At 39.7% G+C, this 18,405-nt stretch overlaps 1 protein-coding gene across 1 annotated transcript in view; it reads right to left on the bottom strand.

Annotated features, from left to right (window-relative positions):
• The window catches only part of FAM199X (family with sequence similarity 199, X-linked), a 51,698-nt gene extending 34,070 nt beyond the window's left edge, over positions 1–17,628 (bottom strand). Inside the window, exons 1-2 of the mRNA XM_079765087.1 lie at positions 17,165–17,628; positions 5,857–6,076 (exon numbers count right to left, since the gene is read on the bottom strand). Coding sequence (XP_079621213.1) covers positions 5,857–6,076; positions 17,165–17,361 — 417 coding nt within the window. The 5' untranslated portion in view covers positions 17,362–17,628. The remainder of the gene's footprint in view (positions 1–5,856; positions 6,077–17,164) is intronic.
• Positions 17,629–18,405: the final 777 nt, after the last annotated feature.

Here is an 18,405-nt window from a genome sequence, read left to right as displayed (position 1 = left end):
GGGGGATGAGGACAAATATGTGATACCTTAATCAATAAAGAAATTTTTTAAAAAAAGAAAAAAAAAACAAATTGGAATAGAAGAGGTATAACTGTCCTAATTCACAGATGACATGATACTATACATAGAAAACCCTAAAGACTCCATCAAAAAACTACTAGCCTGAATAAATTAATTTAAAAATGTAGCAGGGTACAAAATTAACACCCAGAAATCTATGGCTTTTTTATACATCAATAATGAACTTACCGAAAGAAAAATTTAAAAAACAATCCCATTTACCACTGCAACAAAATAAGTAAGATATTTAAGGAATAAACTTAACTAAGGAGGTAAAATACCTGTCCTCGGAAAACTTCAGGACATTGAAAAAAGAAATAGAGGTAGACATAAACAAATGGTAGAACATACCATGTTCATGGATTGGTACAATAAAGATCATTAAAATGTCCATATTACCCAAAGCAATCTATAGATTCAATGCAATCCCTATTAAAATATTTCAAAGATCTAGAAAAACTATCCAAAAATTCAAAGATCTAGAAAAACTATCCAAAAATTTATCTGGAATAAAAAAAGACCCCAAATAGCCACAGCAATCCTGAGAAAGAAGAACAAAGTTGGAGGGATCACAATACCAGATACCAAGCTATATTACAAAGCCACGGTTCTCAAAACTGCTTGGTACTAGCACAAGAACAGACATCTAGACCAATGGAACAGAACAGAGAACCCATAAATCGACCCAAGCCATTATGCTCAATTAATATTTCACAAAGGAGGCAAGAGTATACAATGGAGTCAAGACAGTCTCTTCAATAAATAGTGCTGGGAAATTTGGTCAGATACATGCAAGACAATGAAACTAGATCACCAACTTACACCATATACAAAAACAAACTCAAAATGGCTAAAGGACTTGAATGTAAGACGGAAAACCATAAAAACCCTACAAGACTCCACAGGCAGCAAAATTGCAGACATATGTTGTAGCAATATATTTACAGACACAGATCCTAGGGCAATGAAGACTAAGGAGAAAATAAACAAATGGGACTACATCAAAATAAAAAGCTTCTGCACAGCAAAAGAAACCATCAACAAAACAACAAGAAAGCCCACTCCATGGTAGAACATATTTGCCAATGCTATTTTAGATAAGGGTTTAATCTCCAAAATTTACAGAGAACTCATACAAGTTTACAAAAGGAAGATAAACAACCCAATAAAAAAATGGGCAAAGGACCTAAATAGACACTTTTCGAAAGAGGACATACAGAAGGCCGAGAGACATATGAAAGCATGTTCAACATCACTAATAATCTGAAAGATGCAAATCAAAACAACAATGAGATATCATCTTACACCTGTCAGAATGGCTATCATCAACAAATCAACAAAGGACAAGTGCTGGTGAGGATGTGGAGAAAAAGGAACCCTCGTGCACTGCTGGTGGGAATGCAGACTGGGGCAGCCACTGCAGAAGACAGTATGGAGTTTCCTCAAAAAGTTAAAAATGGAACTCCCATTTGACCCAGTATTCCCACTTCTAGGACTATATCCCAAGAAACCAGAAACACCAATCAGAAAGTATATATGTACCCCTATGTTCATAGCAGCATAATTTACAACCTAAGTGCCCATCAGCCGATGAATGGATTAAAAAACTGTGGTCATCTACACAATGGAATACTATGCCACCATAAAAAAGAAGGAACTTTTACCATTTTCAACAGCATGGATGGAATGGGAGAGCATTATGCTAAGTGAAATAAGCCAGTTAGAGAAAGATAAATATCACATGATCTCACTCATATGTGGCATATAATGAGCAACATAATTTGATGAACAAAAATAGATCCAGAGACAAATGGCAGGGGAGATGAGTGCGGTTAGAGAGCAACCAAAAGACTTGTATGCATGCATATTAGCATAACCAATGGAAACAGACACTGGGGCCGTGGAGGCTTGCCCAGGGTGGGAATGGCTGGCGGTTGAGGGGGTCCATTGGAAAAAAGGAGACATATGTAAAACATTAGACAATAAAAAATAAATTTTTTTAAAAAAGGACAACAGGTTTGAATAGACATTTTTCCAAAGAAGATATACAAATGGCCAATAAGCATATGAACAGATAGATGTTCAACATCATTAGTCATTAAGGAAATGCAAATCAAAACCACAATGAGATACCACTTTACAAATAGTAGTATGGCTATACCCAAAGACAAACAATACCAAGTGCTGTCTCCAAAGATGTGGAGAAATTGGAACTTATATACGGTCATGTCATGTGACACATTGTGTTTCAGTCATCAACAAACCACATATATGAGGGTGGTCCTATCCTATCTAATAAAAGGGTAACATGCAAATCAACTGAACAGATGAACGACTGGTTGCTATGACACTCACTGAGTATCCTTAGTGCTGCTGCAGAGGCAGGAGAGGCTCCTGCCACCACCACTGTGCTCGCCAGCCATGAGCTTGGCTTCTGGCTGAGCGGCGCTCCCCCTGTGGGAGCATACTGACCACCAGGGGGCAGCTTCTGCATTGAGCATCTTCCCCCTGGTAGTCAGTACGCATCATAGCGACCAGTTGTTCTGCTGTTTGGTTGATTTGCATATTAGCCTTTTATTATATAGAATTTTAGAGTACTTGCTACTTATTAAAAAAAGTTTGTTAAAAAAAAGTTTGCTGTCACAAAAAAAAGTTTGAGGCTCAGTGGTTGAGCATCAATCTATGAACCAGGAAGTCACGGTTCCATTCCCGGTCAGGGCACATGCCAGGGTCGTGGGCTTGATACCCACTGGGGGGCATGCAGGAGGTAGCCATTCGATGATTCTCTCTCATCATTGATATTTCTATCTCTCTCCCTCTCCCTTCATCTCTGAAATCAATAAAAATATATACACTGAGTGGCCAGATTATTATGATCTCTGAACTCATAATAATCTGGCCACTCAGTATATATATACACATATTAGAGGCCCGGTGCATGAATTCGTGCATGGGTGGGGTCTGGCCGGGGGAGGGGACATGGGCAGTTGGCTGGCCTGCCTGCTGTTCAAACTACTGGTCAAGGGGACAATTTGCATATTAGCCTTTTATTATATAAGATATACATTAAGTGGCCAGATTATAATGTGTTCAGAGATCATAATAATCTGGCCATTCAGTGTATTTTAAAAATAGGTTTGCTGTCAGTGTGTCATGTTACTCCGGCAGCAGCCTCATGCATCTTGTGTCTATCGTGCCTCTTGATTGCATTATTTTGTCTTTGCTGGATTCAATCTTGTGTTGTTTTATAAATTAACATGCTGTACAGCCTAGGAGGAATAGGCTGTCCCACATAGCCTAGTTGTGTAGTAGGCTATAAGATCTAGGTTTGTAAGTGCACTCTATGATGTCCACACAACAAAATCACCTAACAATGCATTTCTTAAAATGTATTCTTGTCAAGTGGGGCATAACTGTATTACTGGTGGAAATGTAAAATGGTACAGCCACTTTGGAAAACATTTTGGCAGTTCCTCAAAAAGTTAAACATAGTCATCACATGACTCAGCAATTGCACTCCTAAGTGTATATCCAAGAGAATTAAAAATATACAACCATATAAAAACGCATATCTGAATGTTCACAGCAGCCCAAATATAGAAACAACTCAAATGTCCATCAGCTGATGAATAAACAAAATGTGGTGTATCCATACAATTAATGTAATATTCAGCCATAGAAAGAAATTGCAATGGGTTAAATGTTTGTGTGCCTCCCCTCAAACTCTGTATCTTGAAGCCGTAATCACAAATGTGATGCTATTTGAAGGTGGGGCTTTAGGAGGTAACTAGGTTTATATAATTCATGAGGGTGGAGCGTCCATGATGGGAATGGTGACTTTATAAAGGGATAGAGAGATCACAGCTCACTTGTGCTCTCAAACTCTCTTTTCTCTCTCCCCTTACCACATGAAGATACAGAAAAAGGAAGCCATCTGCAAACCAGAAAGAGGGCTCTCACCAGAACCTGACTATGTTGGCACTCTGATCTCAATCTTCTAGCCTCCAGAACTGCAGAAACAAATATTTGTTTAAGCCACCCAGACTATGGTATTTGTTATAACAACTTGAGCTAAGACAGAAATGATGTACTGTTACATGCTATAATATGGACAAACCTTGAAAACACAGTAAAAGCATTCAGAGACAAAAGGCTACATATCTGAGTCCATTTATATGAAATATTCAGAAAGGCAAGTCCATAGAGAAAGTAGATTAGTGATTGCTAGGGGATGGGGCCTGGGGGATTTGGGACAATCTCCTAACAGGTATGGATTTCATTTTGGGGTGATGGAAATGTCCTAGAATTGGTGGTGATGGCTGCAAAACATTGTGAATATATTAAAAATTGCTGAATTACACATTGTAAAATTATTTAAATGGTGAGTTTTATCTCAAATTTTTAAGTTTAAAAAATTATATTTTTTATCCAAATCATACAACTATATATAAAATAGAAGCCTTTGAAATTATATAAAACATAAAAATACAGTTGTGGATTTTTTCCGTCCTCTTCAAAAACTCTTAAATTTCAATGTAGCATTTTTTATAATAAGAAAGAAACTGAGCCGAAACCGGTTTGGCTCAGTGGATAGAGCGTCGGCCTGCGGACTGAAGGGTCCCAGGTTTGATTCCGGTCAAGGGCATGTACATTGGTTGCGGGCATATCCCCGGTAGGGGGTGTGCAGGAGGCAGCTGGTCGATGTTTCTCTCTCATCGATGGTTTCTAGCTCTCTATCCCTCTCCCTTCCTCTCTGTAAACAATCAATAAAATATATTTTAAAAAAAAAGAAGAAAGAAACTGAAACCAATCTAAATATCCATTATTAGGAAATTTATTAAATTATTATGCAGCTACCAGGAAGATTGATATATGCTAGTTGAAAAAAGCACAGGGTCAAACAGTGGCTCAAGTACAATTTAATGCTATACAAATGTACTTGTATCTGCATAAGCTCTTAAAAGTGCTAACCACAGCAGAATTGAAATTGGAAACTCTTAAGTTTTAATTTTATGTCATCCTATATTATTTTAATAAAAATTTGAGAAAAAGTAATATTTCATTCCTTTTTGGAATAACAACTTCAAGTATTTAGATGGCTTTCAAACACATTAAGCATTCAAGTTATCTGTTGAATATAACATGTGCAGTATGTAAGGAAAGTTTCTTTAAATGTTATTGTCTTTTACAATCAGAAAATGGATGTTGCAATAACACAATCTACAATTTCTGATAGATTTTACTCATGATCATAGGCAGCATTTCCAAACAATTTGCCACAAAGCCATTTTACAAGGAGAAAAAAAAACACTATCAGGAAAAAAGCAACTCTACATACAAAGAGAATGCAAAATGAGAAATTATATTTCTGATAACATGACTCAAAATTATGTATTTATGATAATAGTGGTTTGTGATCTTAGATATATAACATGACCCTGATTTAAGGATACTATGCCTATAAGGACATGAAAGCTATTATAATGTAGGAAGAGTAAATTTGCTAGATTCATGCATAGAAAGGTACTGATGATACATAATAATGGGAACATCTTACAAGTATTAAATTACTTGAAAATCTACAAAAGGATATTAGCAGCATCAGAAGCCTAAAAGGTACATCAGCAAAAATAAAGGATACATATTTCATCTACTTCTTAATGTTGTCAGAGAATTTCTATGATTGGATAAACACTGGAGAAATTTGCTTTGAGGTAGAGATAAAAATATCACAACAGAAATTCATACTTCTACTTAGGAAGTAATGATGGCAATTTAAGGGGAAAAAAAACCTACCTGCCATTCAAACTCACTGTCTGACCAATCCCAGTATGTGCTAATAGAAGAAGAGACATCACTGCAGACACTCCCCTCAGGGAATAAGTCAAAAGAAGTGAAGTCTTGCTCATCTAACAGGGAATAGCAATCATCTTGATCTCCAACAGAAACTGATGAAAACAGCTCCTCACTGCATTCTGAGCTGGCAACACTTGTTCCACAAGAAGTTAAGTTCCACCTTAAAAAAAAGGAATAAAAGAAATCACAACAGGAATTACAGAATCTACCCAATTTAAAGATATTAATAATACATTTATGATATTCATGAGGAATGTGGGTATATTTTAGGTATGATAATGATACTGTGATTATTTTCGAAAGAGCCCTTATCTTTTAAGGCTACATCTATAATAATAAAAGCGTAATAAGCAAATGGACTGAACAACCGAACAGCAGAACAACCCTCCGGACAACCACACTATGACACCCACTGGCCCCAGGCCAGCCAAGGCAGGTGCAATGCGATTGGTCAGGAGCCCAGCCATCACCCCATGATTGATCACATGATCGCCCTGCAGAGGGAGGCCCAGGCCACTGACCAGCAGGCTGTGGCGGGTGTGCAGGGCCTCCCTCTGTGGGGTGAGATCGATCACCCCAAAGAGGGAGGCCCCAGCCAACCACTGTAGCACCGCTGCGGGGTAGCCTGGGCCTCCCTCTGTGGGGGCGATCCATCGCGGAGCCCCGGCTGGGTGGGCAGGGCCTCCCTCTTTGGGGCGATCCATCAAGGAGCCCCAGCCGAGTGGGCAGGGCCTACCTCTTTGGGGCGATTGATCACGGGGCTCCCGGACTGTGAGAGGGCACAGGCCGGGCTGAGGGACCCCCCGCCAAGTGCATGAATTTCATGCACTGGGCCTCTAGTATTAAAATATTTATGAATGAGATATGTCAGGGATTTGTCTCAACATAATAAGGGGTTGATAAATGAGTAGGGGTACTGATAAAGCGCACTGCCATATGTGAATAACTTACACTGGGTGATGGGTATATTGGGTACATTACATTAGTCTCTCTAACTGTGTATCTGTCTGAAAATTTTTATAATACAATATTTTAAAAGAAAAATGTATTTAAATTAGGGATAAAGTAAAACCTTCATCCATAAGCAAAACATACAACATACTGCTTATGCGTAAGCTCTGGAGTCAAACTGAATTCAAATTCTTGCTCTGTCACTTGCCTGCTGTTTGATCTTAAGCAAAAGACACCCTCTCAAAGCCTGTGTCCTTATTTTTTAAATGCAGCTATGGTGAAAAATGTATACAAAGCACTTAGCAGACATAAAAAGTGTTCAATACATGGCAGCTATTATTATCATTAAAGGAAGAGAGTAGCCATTGCAGGGCAGAGAAAAGCACCAATAAAGTATACAGGTAGAAGCTCAAAAGTGTTTCTTATATGCTCGGCCAGCATGGCTCAGTGGTTTAGCGTCAACCTAGGAACCAGGAGGTCACAGTTCAATTACTGGTCAGGGCACATGCCTGGGTTGCAGGCTCGATCCCCAGTGGGGTGGGCATGCAGGAGGCAGCCAATCCATGATTCTCTCTCATCATTGATGTTTCTATCTTTCTCCCTCTCCCTTCCTCTCTGAAATCAATAAAAATCTTTTTAAAAAGTATTTCTTATAACCAATAATACCCAGCAATAACTAATCTATATATATAAAAGCCTGAGTGACCACCCGACCACCCAACCAGTAGCTATGACACGCAATGACCACCAGGAGGCAGATGCTCAAAGCAGGAGCTGCCGAGCTGCGGTGACTTGGTAGCTGTGGTTCTCAGGTGATGCACGCAGAACCAGAGAGGAGGGAGCCCGATTCTGGGGTGCATCACCTGAGAACCACTCTCTCGCAATCTGGGACCCCTCAGGGGATGTCAGAGAGCTGGTTTCGCCCAATCCCCACAGGCCAGGCCAAGGGACCCCACCGATGCTCTAGTCCATAATATTTTGGTACTTTTTCTGCATGAATTTTTTTTTTCAGAGTCAGCATTCTGCATATATTTTAGTAACCAGCTTTCTTTCACTTAACATTATACAGTGAACATAGCCCCATGTATATTACCTGAAAACATTTTAAAGCCTATACAATATCCCATTGATTAAATGTATCATAGTTTATTTAATCTTATTCCTTCAATAATATCTACTTAAGTTGTTTCCAATTTTTTGGTATTACAAGTAATACTGAGATAAAACATTTTGTTTATAATTATTTATCCAAATATATAATCTCTCAGGATAGATTACTTGGAAGGAAAGTACTGAGTCACAGAATATAAACACTTTAAAGACCATAGCATACCTTTCTGAAAGGCTGCACTGATTTACACTCCCCAAAGCAGTATATAAAAGTGGTCATTTCACCACAACTTTAACAACACTGGAATTTTCATTTCTAAAATTTTTACCTGATGGGAGAAAAACATTTTTATATCAATTTTTAATTCTTTGATTACTGGAAAGATCAAAATTAAAAATATTTATTAGCTATTTTGCTACAGCGTTTTTCTCTGTGTTAATGTTTTCCTTATTGATTTTTTAAAGAGTTCTTTATGCATTAAGGATATTAACATTTCATTTGTAATATGTGTTGCAGGGTTATAATTTCTTTCTTTTTCATTTTGGTCTTGAAATCTACAAATCTGTTTTCTTTTGTAAATTTCCAGTAGCTGTATACTAGTAATGATATAATCTTCATTGCTTTGGCAGTACCCTAGGGAATTAATTCTTAAAATAATGATTTAGTATATCAGATACTAATAAGGTACTGAAATAATGACTTCTGAAGAAAAGTCTGTTATTTACCTATAATTAGGTTGTTTCTCATTCATCAAATCCAGTTTTTTTCTTGAATTGTATTTTTCATTTTTTAACTCCTCCCTCTTATTTTATACGACTAACCTTAATTCCAAAGTTATTAATTTACAAAATTCAGGCAATCCAGCAAATTCTATGGCACCTTTTCCATTGAGCTAAAGGTAAAGTATTTTATATCAGTGAAACAGACACAGAGATATATACACTCTAAACTATTATAGTTCAGTAAATATAAAAGCAGATGTCAACAAACTTTTATAAGTAGGCAAATTATAAAATTCATCTAAGAATCCATGGATATACCTTCTAACATTGCCTAGTTTCATCACATGCTTGCTAGGTAGGAAGTATCCTCATTTTTAAAAAATCAACAAACCTAGTAGAATTCACCAAATTGCCCAGGTCACACAATAAGACGATATAAAAGCTGTGAATAGCAATCATAAGTTTTGTCCTGTACAGTTAAACTATATCTAGATTTTGTCCTGGGCAAACTGTTTTTTTCTCTTGTGTCTTCAAATCGCATATTACTTTTTCTGAACATTTATTCACTCACCCACTCAACATTTAGTCAGTATCTTCTACTGTGCCAAGTACTGTGTTATGTGCTAGGAAAAGCTGTTAGATAATTGTTTTTAATGAGAATCCCTTTCATCATGAAAAACTTTGGTAAAAATGTATATTTTCCTCTATGAGCAAAAATAACTTTTAAATAAACCTATTTAATAATTTTATGGTTAGATCACTGACAAGGGAGTCAGGAATTTTACACTTTGTTTATTATTGGTTTTGTGTTCTTACTTTAGGATAAAATCAGTATGTTCCTCAGTTTTCCAGATCCATGACTTTATAACAGATATAAAAGGGTTCTGGGTATTCTTAGAAGCTTTTTCCTTTTCTTTTTTTTTAAATTAACAGTGGCATGAAACCTGGCTCATACTTCATGCAAATCATTTACAAAACAGAAAAATGGTATGTTTTCCTATTAGAGATATTTTAATTCTATTATCTTCTAACTTGAAAATATTATTTTTATTACTAAAGGCAATGTGGATAAAAACAAAGTAGGAAGTATTTTTATCCACTACTTGTAGTAGTGTTAAATTGGCATAATTTTTCTGAAAAGCATTTGGTAGTGTATATATATGTCAAAAGCTTTAAAAAATGTTCATTCCTTTGAGCATGTCTTCATGTGTCTCTTGGCCTTCTGTAGGTCCTCTTTCAAAAAGTGTCTATTTAGATCCTCTGCCCATTTTTTTATTGGATTGTTTATCTTCCTTTTGTTGAGTTGTATGAGTTCCCTGTAAATGTTGGAGATTAAACCCTTATTGGAGATAACATTGGCAAATATGTTCTCCCATGAAGTGGGCTTTCTTGTTGTTTTGTTTATGGTTTCTTTTGCTGTGCAGAATCCTTCTATTTTGATGTAGTGCCATTTGTTTATTTTCTCCTTAGTTTCCATTTCTCTAGTAGCTGTGTCGGTAAAGATATTGTTACGACAAATGTCTATTTTCCTGCCTATGGAGTCTTCTAAAATTTTTATGGTTTCCCATCTTACATTTAAGTCCTTTAGCCATTTTGAGTTTATTTTTGTGTATGGTGTAAGTGGGTGATCTAGTTTCATTTTTTTGCATGTATCTGACCAATTTTCCCAGTGCCATTTATTGAAGAGACTGTCTTGACTCCATTGTATGCTCTTGCCTCCTTTGTCAAATATTAATTGAGCATACTGGCTTGGGTAGATTTCTGGGTTCTCTGTTCAGTCCCATTGGTCTATATGTCTGTTCTTGTGCCAGTACCAGGCAGTTTTAAGTACTGTGGCTTTGTAATATAGCTTGATATCTGGTATTGTGATCCCTCCAACTTTGTTCTTTCTCAGAATTGCTGTGGCTATTCAGGGTCTTTTTTAATTCCAGATGAATTTTTGGAGAGTTTGTTCTAGGTCTGTGAAATATGCTATTGGTATTTTAATGAAGATTGCATTGAATCTATAAATTGCTTTGGGTAGTATGGACATTTTAATGATGTTTATTCTACCAATCCATGAACACGGTATATTCTTCCATTTGTTTATGTCTTCCTATATTTCTTTTTTCAATTCCTGTAGTTTTGCAAGTACAGGTCTTTTACCTCCTTAGTTAAGTTTATTCCCAGGTATCTTAATATTTTTGGTGTAATGGTAAAGTTTTTTTAGTTTCTCTTTCTGTGAGTTCATTATCCTATATAATAAAAGCGTAATACGCAAATTGGCCAAACGGCGGACGCGCACTGACTACCAGGGGAAAGACGCTCAATGCAGGAGCTGCCCTCCGGTGGTCAGTGTGCTCCCACAGGGGGAGCACCACTCAGCCAGAAACTGGGCTCACAGCTGGTGAGCACAGTGGCAGTGGCGGGAGCCTCTCCCACCTCCGCTGCAGGCCAGCAGTAAGGACCGAGGGGTTCCAGACTGCAAGAGAGCCCCGGACTGCAAGAGGGATGTCTAAGTCGGCAGGCGGACATCTCCTGAGGGGTCCCAGACTGCGAGAGGGCGCAGGCCGGGCTGAGGGACACCTCCCCCTCCCCAGTGCACGAATCTCGTGCACCGGGCCTCTAGTTGGTATATAAAAAAGCCATAGATTTCTGGGTGTTAATTTTGTATCCTATTACATTGCTGAATTCATTTACTAGTATTAAGTCTAGTAGTTATTTGATGTTAAAAGTCACTAATCATCCAAGAGATGCAAATCAAAACAACAATGAGGTACCATCTCACACCTGTCAGAATGACTATCATCAACAAATCAATAAAAAAGTGCTGGAGAGGATGTGGAGAAAAAGGAACCCTTCTTCACTGCTGGTGGGAATGCAGACTGGTGCAGCCACTGTGGAAAACAGTATGCAGTTTCCTCAAAAGTTAAAAATGGCACTCCCATTCGACCTAGTAATCCCACTTCTAGGAATATGTCCCAAGAAATCAGAAACACCAATCAGAAAGGATATATGCACCCCTATGTTCATAGCAACACAATTTACTATAGCTAAGATTTGGAAACAGCCTAAGTGCCCATCAGCAGATGAGTGGATTAAAAAACTGTGGTACATCTACACAATGGAATACTACGCTGCTATAAAAAAGCAACTTTTACCATTTGCAACAGCATGGATGGATCTGGAGAGCATTATGCTAAGTGAAATAAGCCAGTCAGAGAAAGATAAATATCACATGATCTCACTCATGTGTGGAATATGATGAATAATATAGACTGATGAACAAAAATGGATCCAGAGACAGAGAAGCACCGAAGGTACTATCCAACCTCAGAGGGAAGGCAGGGGGGTACGGGGGGGGGGGGGGGTGCTGGGGGGGGAGGGATGAGATCAACCAAAGGACTTGTATGCATGCATATTAGCATAACCAATGGACAAGGACACTGGGGCGGTGGGGACTTGTCCTGGGGGGTGGGAGTGGCCGGGGAGGGGTTGATGGGGGAAAAAGGAGACATATGTAATACTTTAAACAATAAGAAAAGAAATTAGTAAAAAAAAGAAAGAAAAACCTGTTCATTTCCTTTCACTCAGTAATCTAGGAATCTATCCCCTTCCCCAAATAGAAATTTGGAAACAAGATGTATGTGCAAACATGTCTAAACAGTATTATAATAGCCAAAAAAGAGAAAATAAATTACTCCAAGCATGGGGAACAATTAAATAAGTGTTTTTCTAACCATTAGAAATCTTATTTTCTGACTATTTAGTGAAAAGGAAAACACTCGCAGTATAAGTGCAAATAACCTGATCACAAATTATATATTTGGCCTAATCCTGATTTTTAAAATTATATGTGTACATAAAAGAACATTAAAAGTAACATCAAAATGTTAACAGTTATATTTAGTGAAAGGTATCACAAATGGTAGTTTTGTATATGCCCACAATTTTGTATCAGGAGCTTTCATAATAAACATATGTGTGATTCTTTTAGACTGTTCTGTCAGTTTCAAATGTGTAACCAATGATCACTGTATGCAGTGAACCATTCAAATTTATAAAGCCTTTACATCTTATTCCACCAAGAGAAAGCTTCTTAAAACTGAAAGCCTACCTATAACCATAAAATTATTCACAAAGGAGACTTTCTCCACGCTGTAATAGAAAAATGTGGAAAAGAATCCCAATAAAATGGGGTTTAACTCAACAACTAGGTTAGCTGCCCAAATTTTAATTTAAAAAACGATAACGCCAAGAAAATTTATCTGCAAGGTTTTTTCACTAAGAATGCACAACAGACTTTCAATGGCATTTTGGTAAAATTCAGAAAAGCAGGTGAACCATATACATATTCTTCTAAGCCCTTTCTCAGGTAGACCTAATCATTACCTCTCAGGATGAAAATCCAGCCAATGAGCACTGTGGAATAAGTCCTACTGTGAGACTGATGAAAGTCATTCCAAATCTATGCCATTAATAACCAGGGTACAATCCCATAATATAATGAGTATTCATCACTGACTCCATGCCAGAATCCCCATAGAGCAACCCTTACCTGGGCTACTCCTCTGGAGCCCCAAGTCACAAGTTAGAGAAGATGGTACAACCCCCCTAACTCTCCTCTAAGTGACCTCAATTGCCTTGGGATCATTACACACCCCTCCTACCCCCTCTACAGTCTTGAAAATAAAAACATTCCAGGTCATTTTTAGGGCTATGTCTTCCATTTTGGCTTCTGAATTCATCTCATCCGTCTTCTGCCATACCACCCTCTTTTTTCTTTTCAATTTCTCTTTCCTATGAGCTGCTCCTAATGAGCTAAAATCTCTACTCCTGGAAAAGAAAAACTAAACAAAGCCAAAAAAACTTCACTTTATTCTTTCAAATATTACCAAATCTCCTCTCCTTCCTTTCCCTACATTTATTGAAAAGTTTCATCTTCTGTCTCAACCTTTGTAACCCATAGTTCCACTCGTGTCACGCTACTGGAATTTCCATTCTGATTGCTCCCAAATCTACATTTCTGGCCTGGATAGTTCTCTAAAGCCTTAGCCCCATTTTTAACTTGTCCCAAGTCCCCAAACCAAATTCCTCTTGCCTCTCTCTGTTCATGGAATGTGGTTCTCCCACCTGCAACTCACAGCTCTTCTGCACCTCTATTTCTATATTGAGATAGGAAAACTATGGGTGATACAAAAAGTGCACAGTAGTGTTGGGGTTTTTCTGGTTACTGTGATTGAAAACAAGGCTCTAAAATCACATAAATGATAACTGCTTTATGCAATAGTTCATTTCCTATCCTGCCAATAACATGTGAAGCACTGTGCTCCCACACTCTTTTCACAAATTCTCAATGTCAAAGTGCTAATGTACTCCTGAAAGAGTAATAAAATAACACATCGAGTAGTTCATATTAAGCCCCTTTATCTCACAATTTAATTATAGGACCTACCAATAACATAATTTTTTTCAGTTTGCTAAATGACATCTTTTTTATGGTAGAGGTTGTGGTGGACAACTGCTAAGACAAAATCCACAACTATATTGAAAAATGCTGTCCCCAAAACCAAAAACATGTCTTTGACACTACATATATATTCCATATCGACATTTCAATTTAAAAATATTTGTTTATCGCCCTAACTGGTTTGGCTCAGTGGATAGAGTGTCAGCCTACGGACTGAAGGGTCCCAGGTTCCAAGGAAGGGCATGTACGTTGGTTGCGGGCACATCCCCAGTAGGGGGCGTGCAGGAGGCAGTTGATCAATGTTTCTCTCTCATCGATGTTTCTAACTCTCTATGCCTCTCCCTTCCTCTCTGTAAAAAATCAATAAAATATATTAAAAAATAAATAAATAAAAATATTTGTTTATTGAAATTTATTTTATACTCCCAAAATTCCAGACAAACCCTACTTAGTCATAAAATCCTAACATACTACTAGAAAAGTGAATTCTTAGGAAAATGGCTGTGTTCATGTATTACTTTCCACTAAACTTATACCAGTGACACACCAACCTAAATAACAGGTGACTCTAACCTGAACACTACGAACATTCAACCTTAGGGATCATAAGTAATGGTGTCCAGAATCCAATAAATGAACAGGTGTAGAAATGTCATCATCCTAAGGCCCTTATCAACAGCATTATTTAAACACTCTCCAGTTTTCTTATCAGGCAACAAGAAGCAAAATAAAGGTAAATCAATTGTCTACCCCCTGACATGCTTTCCACTTTCAATTAATTTTTTTTATAATGACTAAACTTAAAGCAGAATATCTGTACTCAACTATACAGAAATGTTTTTTTGATTGTTGCTCAAATTGGTGAATGATGTGATGTGAATTAAAAAAGTGACACATAAAACTTCAAAATAAAAGAACTCCCTAAACTTTACCCATATATATGATTTAGCTGTTTGCTTCTCCCTGAAAAGAAATGACTGGAAGCATATAGTCCTCTCAAACACCATCATGGGGAGGGGTAAGAAGGCAGAACATTCCAAAGGAGAAAAGATTTAAAAAGTAAGGTAGCCCAAGGAAGAAACAACATCTGCTGTAAGAATTGCTAATTCTGCTTTCCCTAATCTCTGCTGAAAAGAATACAGAGAAAGATACTTTAAATCTCCTACTGCCATTCCAAGCCTTGCAAAAAGTGGGGGAGGAGAGGGAGGTTTTTAAAAAGCAGGCAGAAACTAGGAAAAAAAATACTTGACTTGGAAAAAGTAGGGCTGAACAGGAACTTCCCCCTCCATCTTCACTGCCCCATTCTGCAAAACAACCTTGCTTTTTACCATGGTCTCTAAGAAAAGAGATAGAAAAACACAAGGAAAAAATGGGGAGGAGAAAGCTGTAGGGAATGTACTGTTCTCCTTGCTTCACTCCCCATCACCCCAGTCCATTTTGGCAGTGCTTGCCCTCAGCCTCTGTCCCTACACTCCCTTGTCCTCATTATCAGAGCAAGATAATTCTGAAATCATTTCACTTTTCCGTGTACTTAACTTGATCCAATGTTGCAAAATGCAAATATGTCCAAAAGTATTATTTCACACTATTTTCCAATGCCAAAAATCCTAAGCACACTAGATTTCATGAATATGTGACATTAATGTTAAAGTTACTTGTATGGGTTAATAGGCTTTAGTGAGTTAGTCTAAGAAAGTATAACAACCATTTATTACACTGGAGCCATTAACTCTGTTCCAAGTTTTAGCACTGGCTCCAAAAGAGTGTCCCTGGTTTTGCCTAACTCAGCTTTATGACCTTGAACTCAGTCTTTTCTCTCTGGGCCTCAGTTTACCAGCATTTCCTTTTCAAATATGCTGTACTGATGTTCTGGATGATTGCTTAACTATAGCACCTTGCTTCCAGATGATATAACTTCCTTTTAGGTAAGAGTCATGTTTTATACCAGTACATTCCTTGTACCTGGTAGAAGCTCAGTAAATCTCTAGACTTAATTTAAGAGATGGCCAGCAACATACAAAAGACATTAAAATGTGAAAGGATTTGTTCATGCTCATATTATAAACTGCATCAGAAATCAGAACTAGACTCCTTAATTCAACTCCAGTATTTTCTATAGCTGAACTCCTCTCCTTTTTCTCCACACACCCTCCCAGGCCTTTGTATATATATCTCAAACATCCACCTATATCAAAGGTTGGGGCTACGTGTAAAACATTTTCAAATCCCCCACATTCCGTATAACACTTAAATGCTTGCTTGAGAGAATTCTCCAAAGTACTCCTTTCTAATAAAATTAGTTAAAGGACGCACCCCCTGAATAAATTTGTATTAAGCAAGCCTATCCAAAGCCTCGTTCCATCCTTCCACAAGGGGAGCAAATCAAGGCGTGTGCTACATGAAGAAATCTTCCAGATTTAAGCTTATACATTTTGGAAGGCCCTAAAGCGCGAAGGCAACGAGTTCGTAAAGGAGAGAGAGAAAAAAACTGTCTGGTTTCCTGGAGCTTCACTAAAAAATGGGAGGGGAGGTGGAAATATAGTTGTGAGACAGGTTAAAAAATTGGGGAAAATAAGATAGCTTTAAAAGTGCCACCTTGCAAAAGATCCGGGGATTAATTTTGAGCCATCTGAAACCCTCTTGTCAGAAATGGAAGGGGTTAAACGTTTGCGGGTGAAAGAAAACAGGGGAGCAGCTAAAAATCAAAGGTGGGGGTCTGGGATTCGCAGGGGACAGATGGGGGAGGGAGAGAGGAGGAGGAGTAGCTACGATCAGAAGATGAATGGGGAACCAGAGTAAAATGCCGACCAAGGAAAATCAGGAGGGCAGGGGTGAAAAGAGGGAGGGGAAGCGAGAAGGGGCCCGGGAATGCACACTAATCGAAGAGAAAGATGGGGGAGGGGCGGCTGTAAGCGCAGACCCTGGGCGGAGCGCGAGGCTCGGGGGCGACCCAGAGGTCCCAGACTCGAGGCAGGGATGTGGGCCATCAACCCTGTCCCCAGCCGCGGTTCATACCTGTTAGTGTGGAAGCGGTGGAGCGGGTCGGTACGATGGCAAGAAGACAGCTGGCAGCCGAAGTCACTGATGTCCAGGCAGCCCGGCTCCTCGCTCGGGCAGGTGCCCACCCCGCGAGGGGGTCCCAGAAGCGGGAAGGGTTCCTCGGGGGTCAGAAACTTCTCGTACGAAGTGGTGGCGGACGTCTCGTCGGACATGGCTGGAGATGGCCGAGCTCGGGCTACCTCTCTGATCCCGGGCTGCTCCCAGGTCCGCCCCCGCCCCCACTCTAAACTGTCCGCCTTCGCCGCCGCGCCCGGGTGTGCCCGCCGCAGTTCACCTGCAGCCTGGAGGCCCGCCGCTGCCCCGGGAGTGCGGCGCTGCGCGAAAAGGCGGCTCCAGGCCACAACCCTCTGGCCCCCGAATCGGTCCCCTCGTGGCTTCCGCAGCCGACTCAGTCGCCGGCGATGCTGCGATCCAGCCCAGCCTCGTCAGCGCAGCGCCGCCGCCGCCAGGCCCGCCCACTGCGCTCGCCGCCCCAGTCCGCCCAGCGCCGGCCGGGACTGGAAGGGCAGCCGGAAGCCGCTCCCCGCGCCCCCTGCTGGAGCGGAGGAGGAACGGAACCTCCGCAAGCCGCACCGCAGCCGCAGTCGCAGCTGCACTGCCCACCCCGCCCTCCCTGTGGCCAATCAGGGATTCCGGGCGCTAAAAGGCCCAGCAGTTCAGGCTCACCCCCTCCTCCGCTTGGCACCCGCAGCCACAGGCCTTCGAAAAGGGACTTGGCCAAGGTAACACTGTGGTTGTGTGAGGAAGAATCCTGATGCCCTGGTTCCCAGCATACTCGATCACCCTGTCCCAATTCAACAGTATTTATTGAGCTCCTGCAGATGTGTGCCCAGCACTGTGCAATGTGCTTTAGGGAAAATGAGCTAAGCAGAGAAAAATCGTCCCTGCCTGTATTTTCACCAAACCCTGAGAATTACAGGCAATGGCCTCCAGGGTACTCAGAGCTGCTGAACACGTAGAGCTCTTTTGTGCTCTGTGCTGTGGCTTGCATTATGTATTCAGCTTGGAGTGCCCTGCCATTTCTTCCTTGTTAATCCTTAAAGCCCCAGCTAAATCGTTACCTCCTCTGTGAAGTCTTCCCTGACTCTCAAAGGAGACAGGTATGCCAATGCTCCCCTAGAAAGGGCGCTTAACTTGTTAAATTCAAATCAACTTACTAGGTGTCACATACTGTTCTTTCTAACTTTTATCTGTAT

Source organism: Cnephaeus nilssonii (assembly GCF_951640355.1).
Source record: "Cnephaeus nilssonii genome assembly, chromosome: X".
Taxonomy (NCBI): domain Eukaryota; kingdom Metazoa; phylum Chordata; class Mammalia; order Chiroptera; family Vespertilionidae; genus Cnephaeus; species Cnephaeus nilssonii.
Note: the sequence above shows the minus strand (reverse complement) of the source record. Positions and strands in the feature narration are given on the sequence as shown.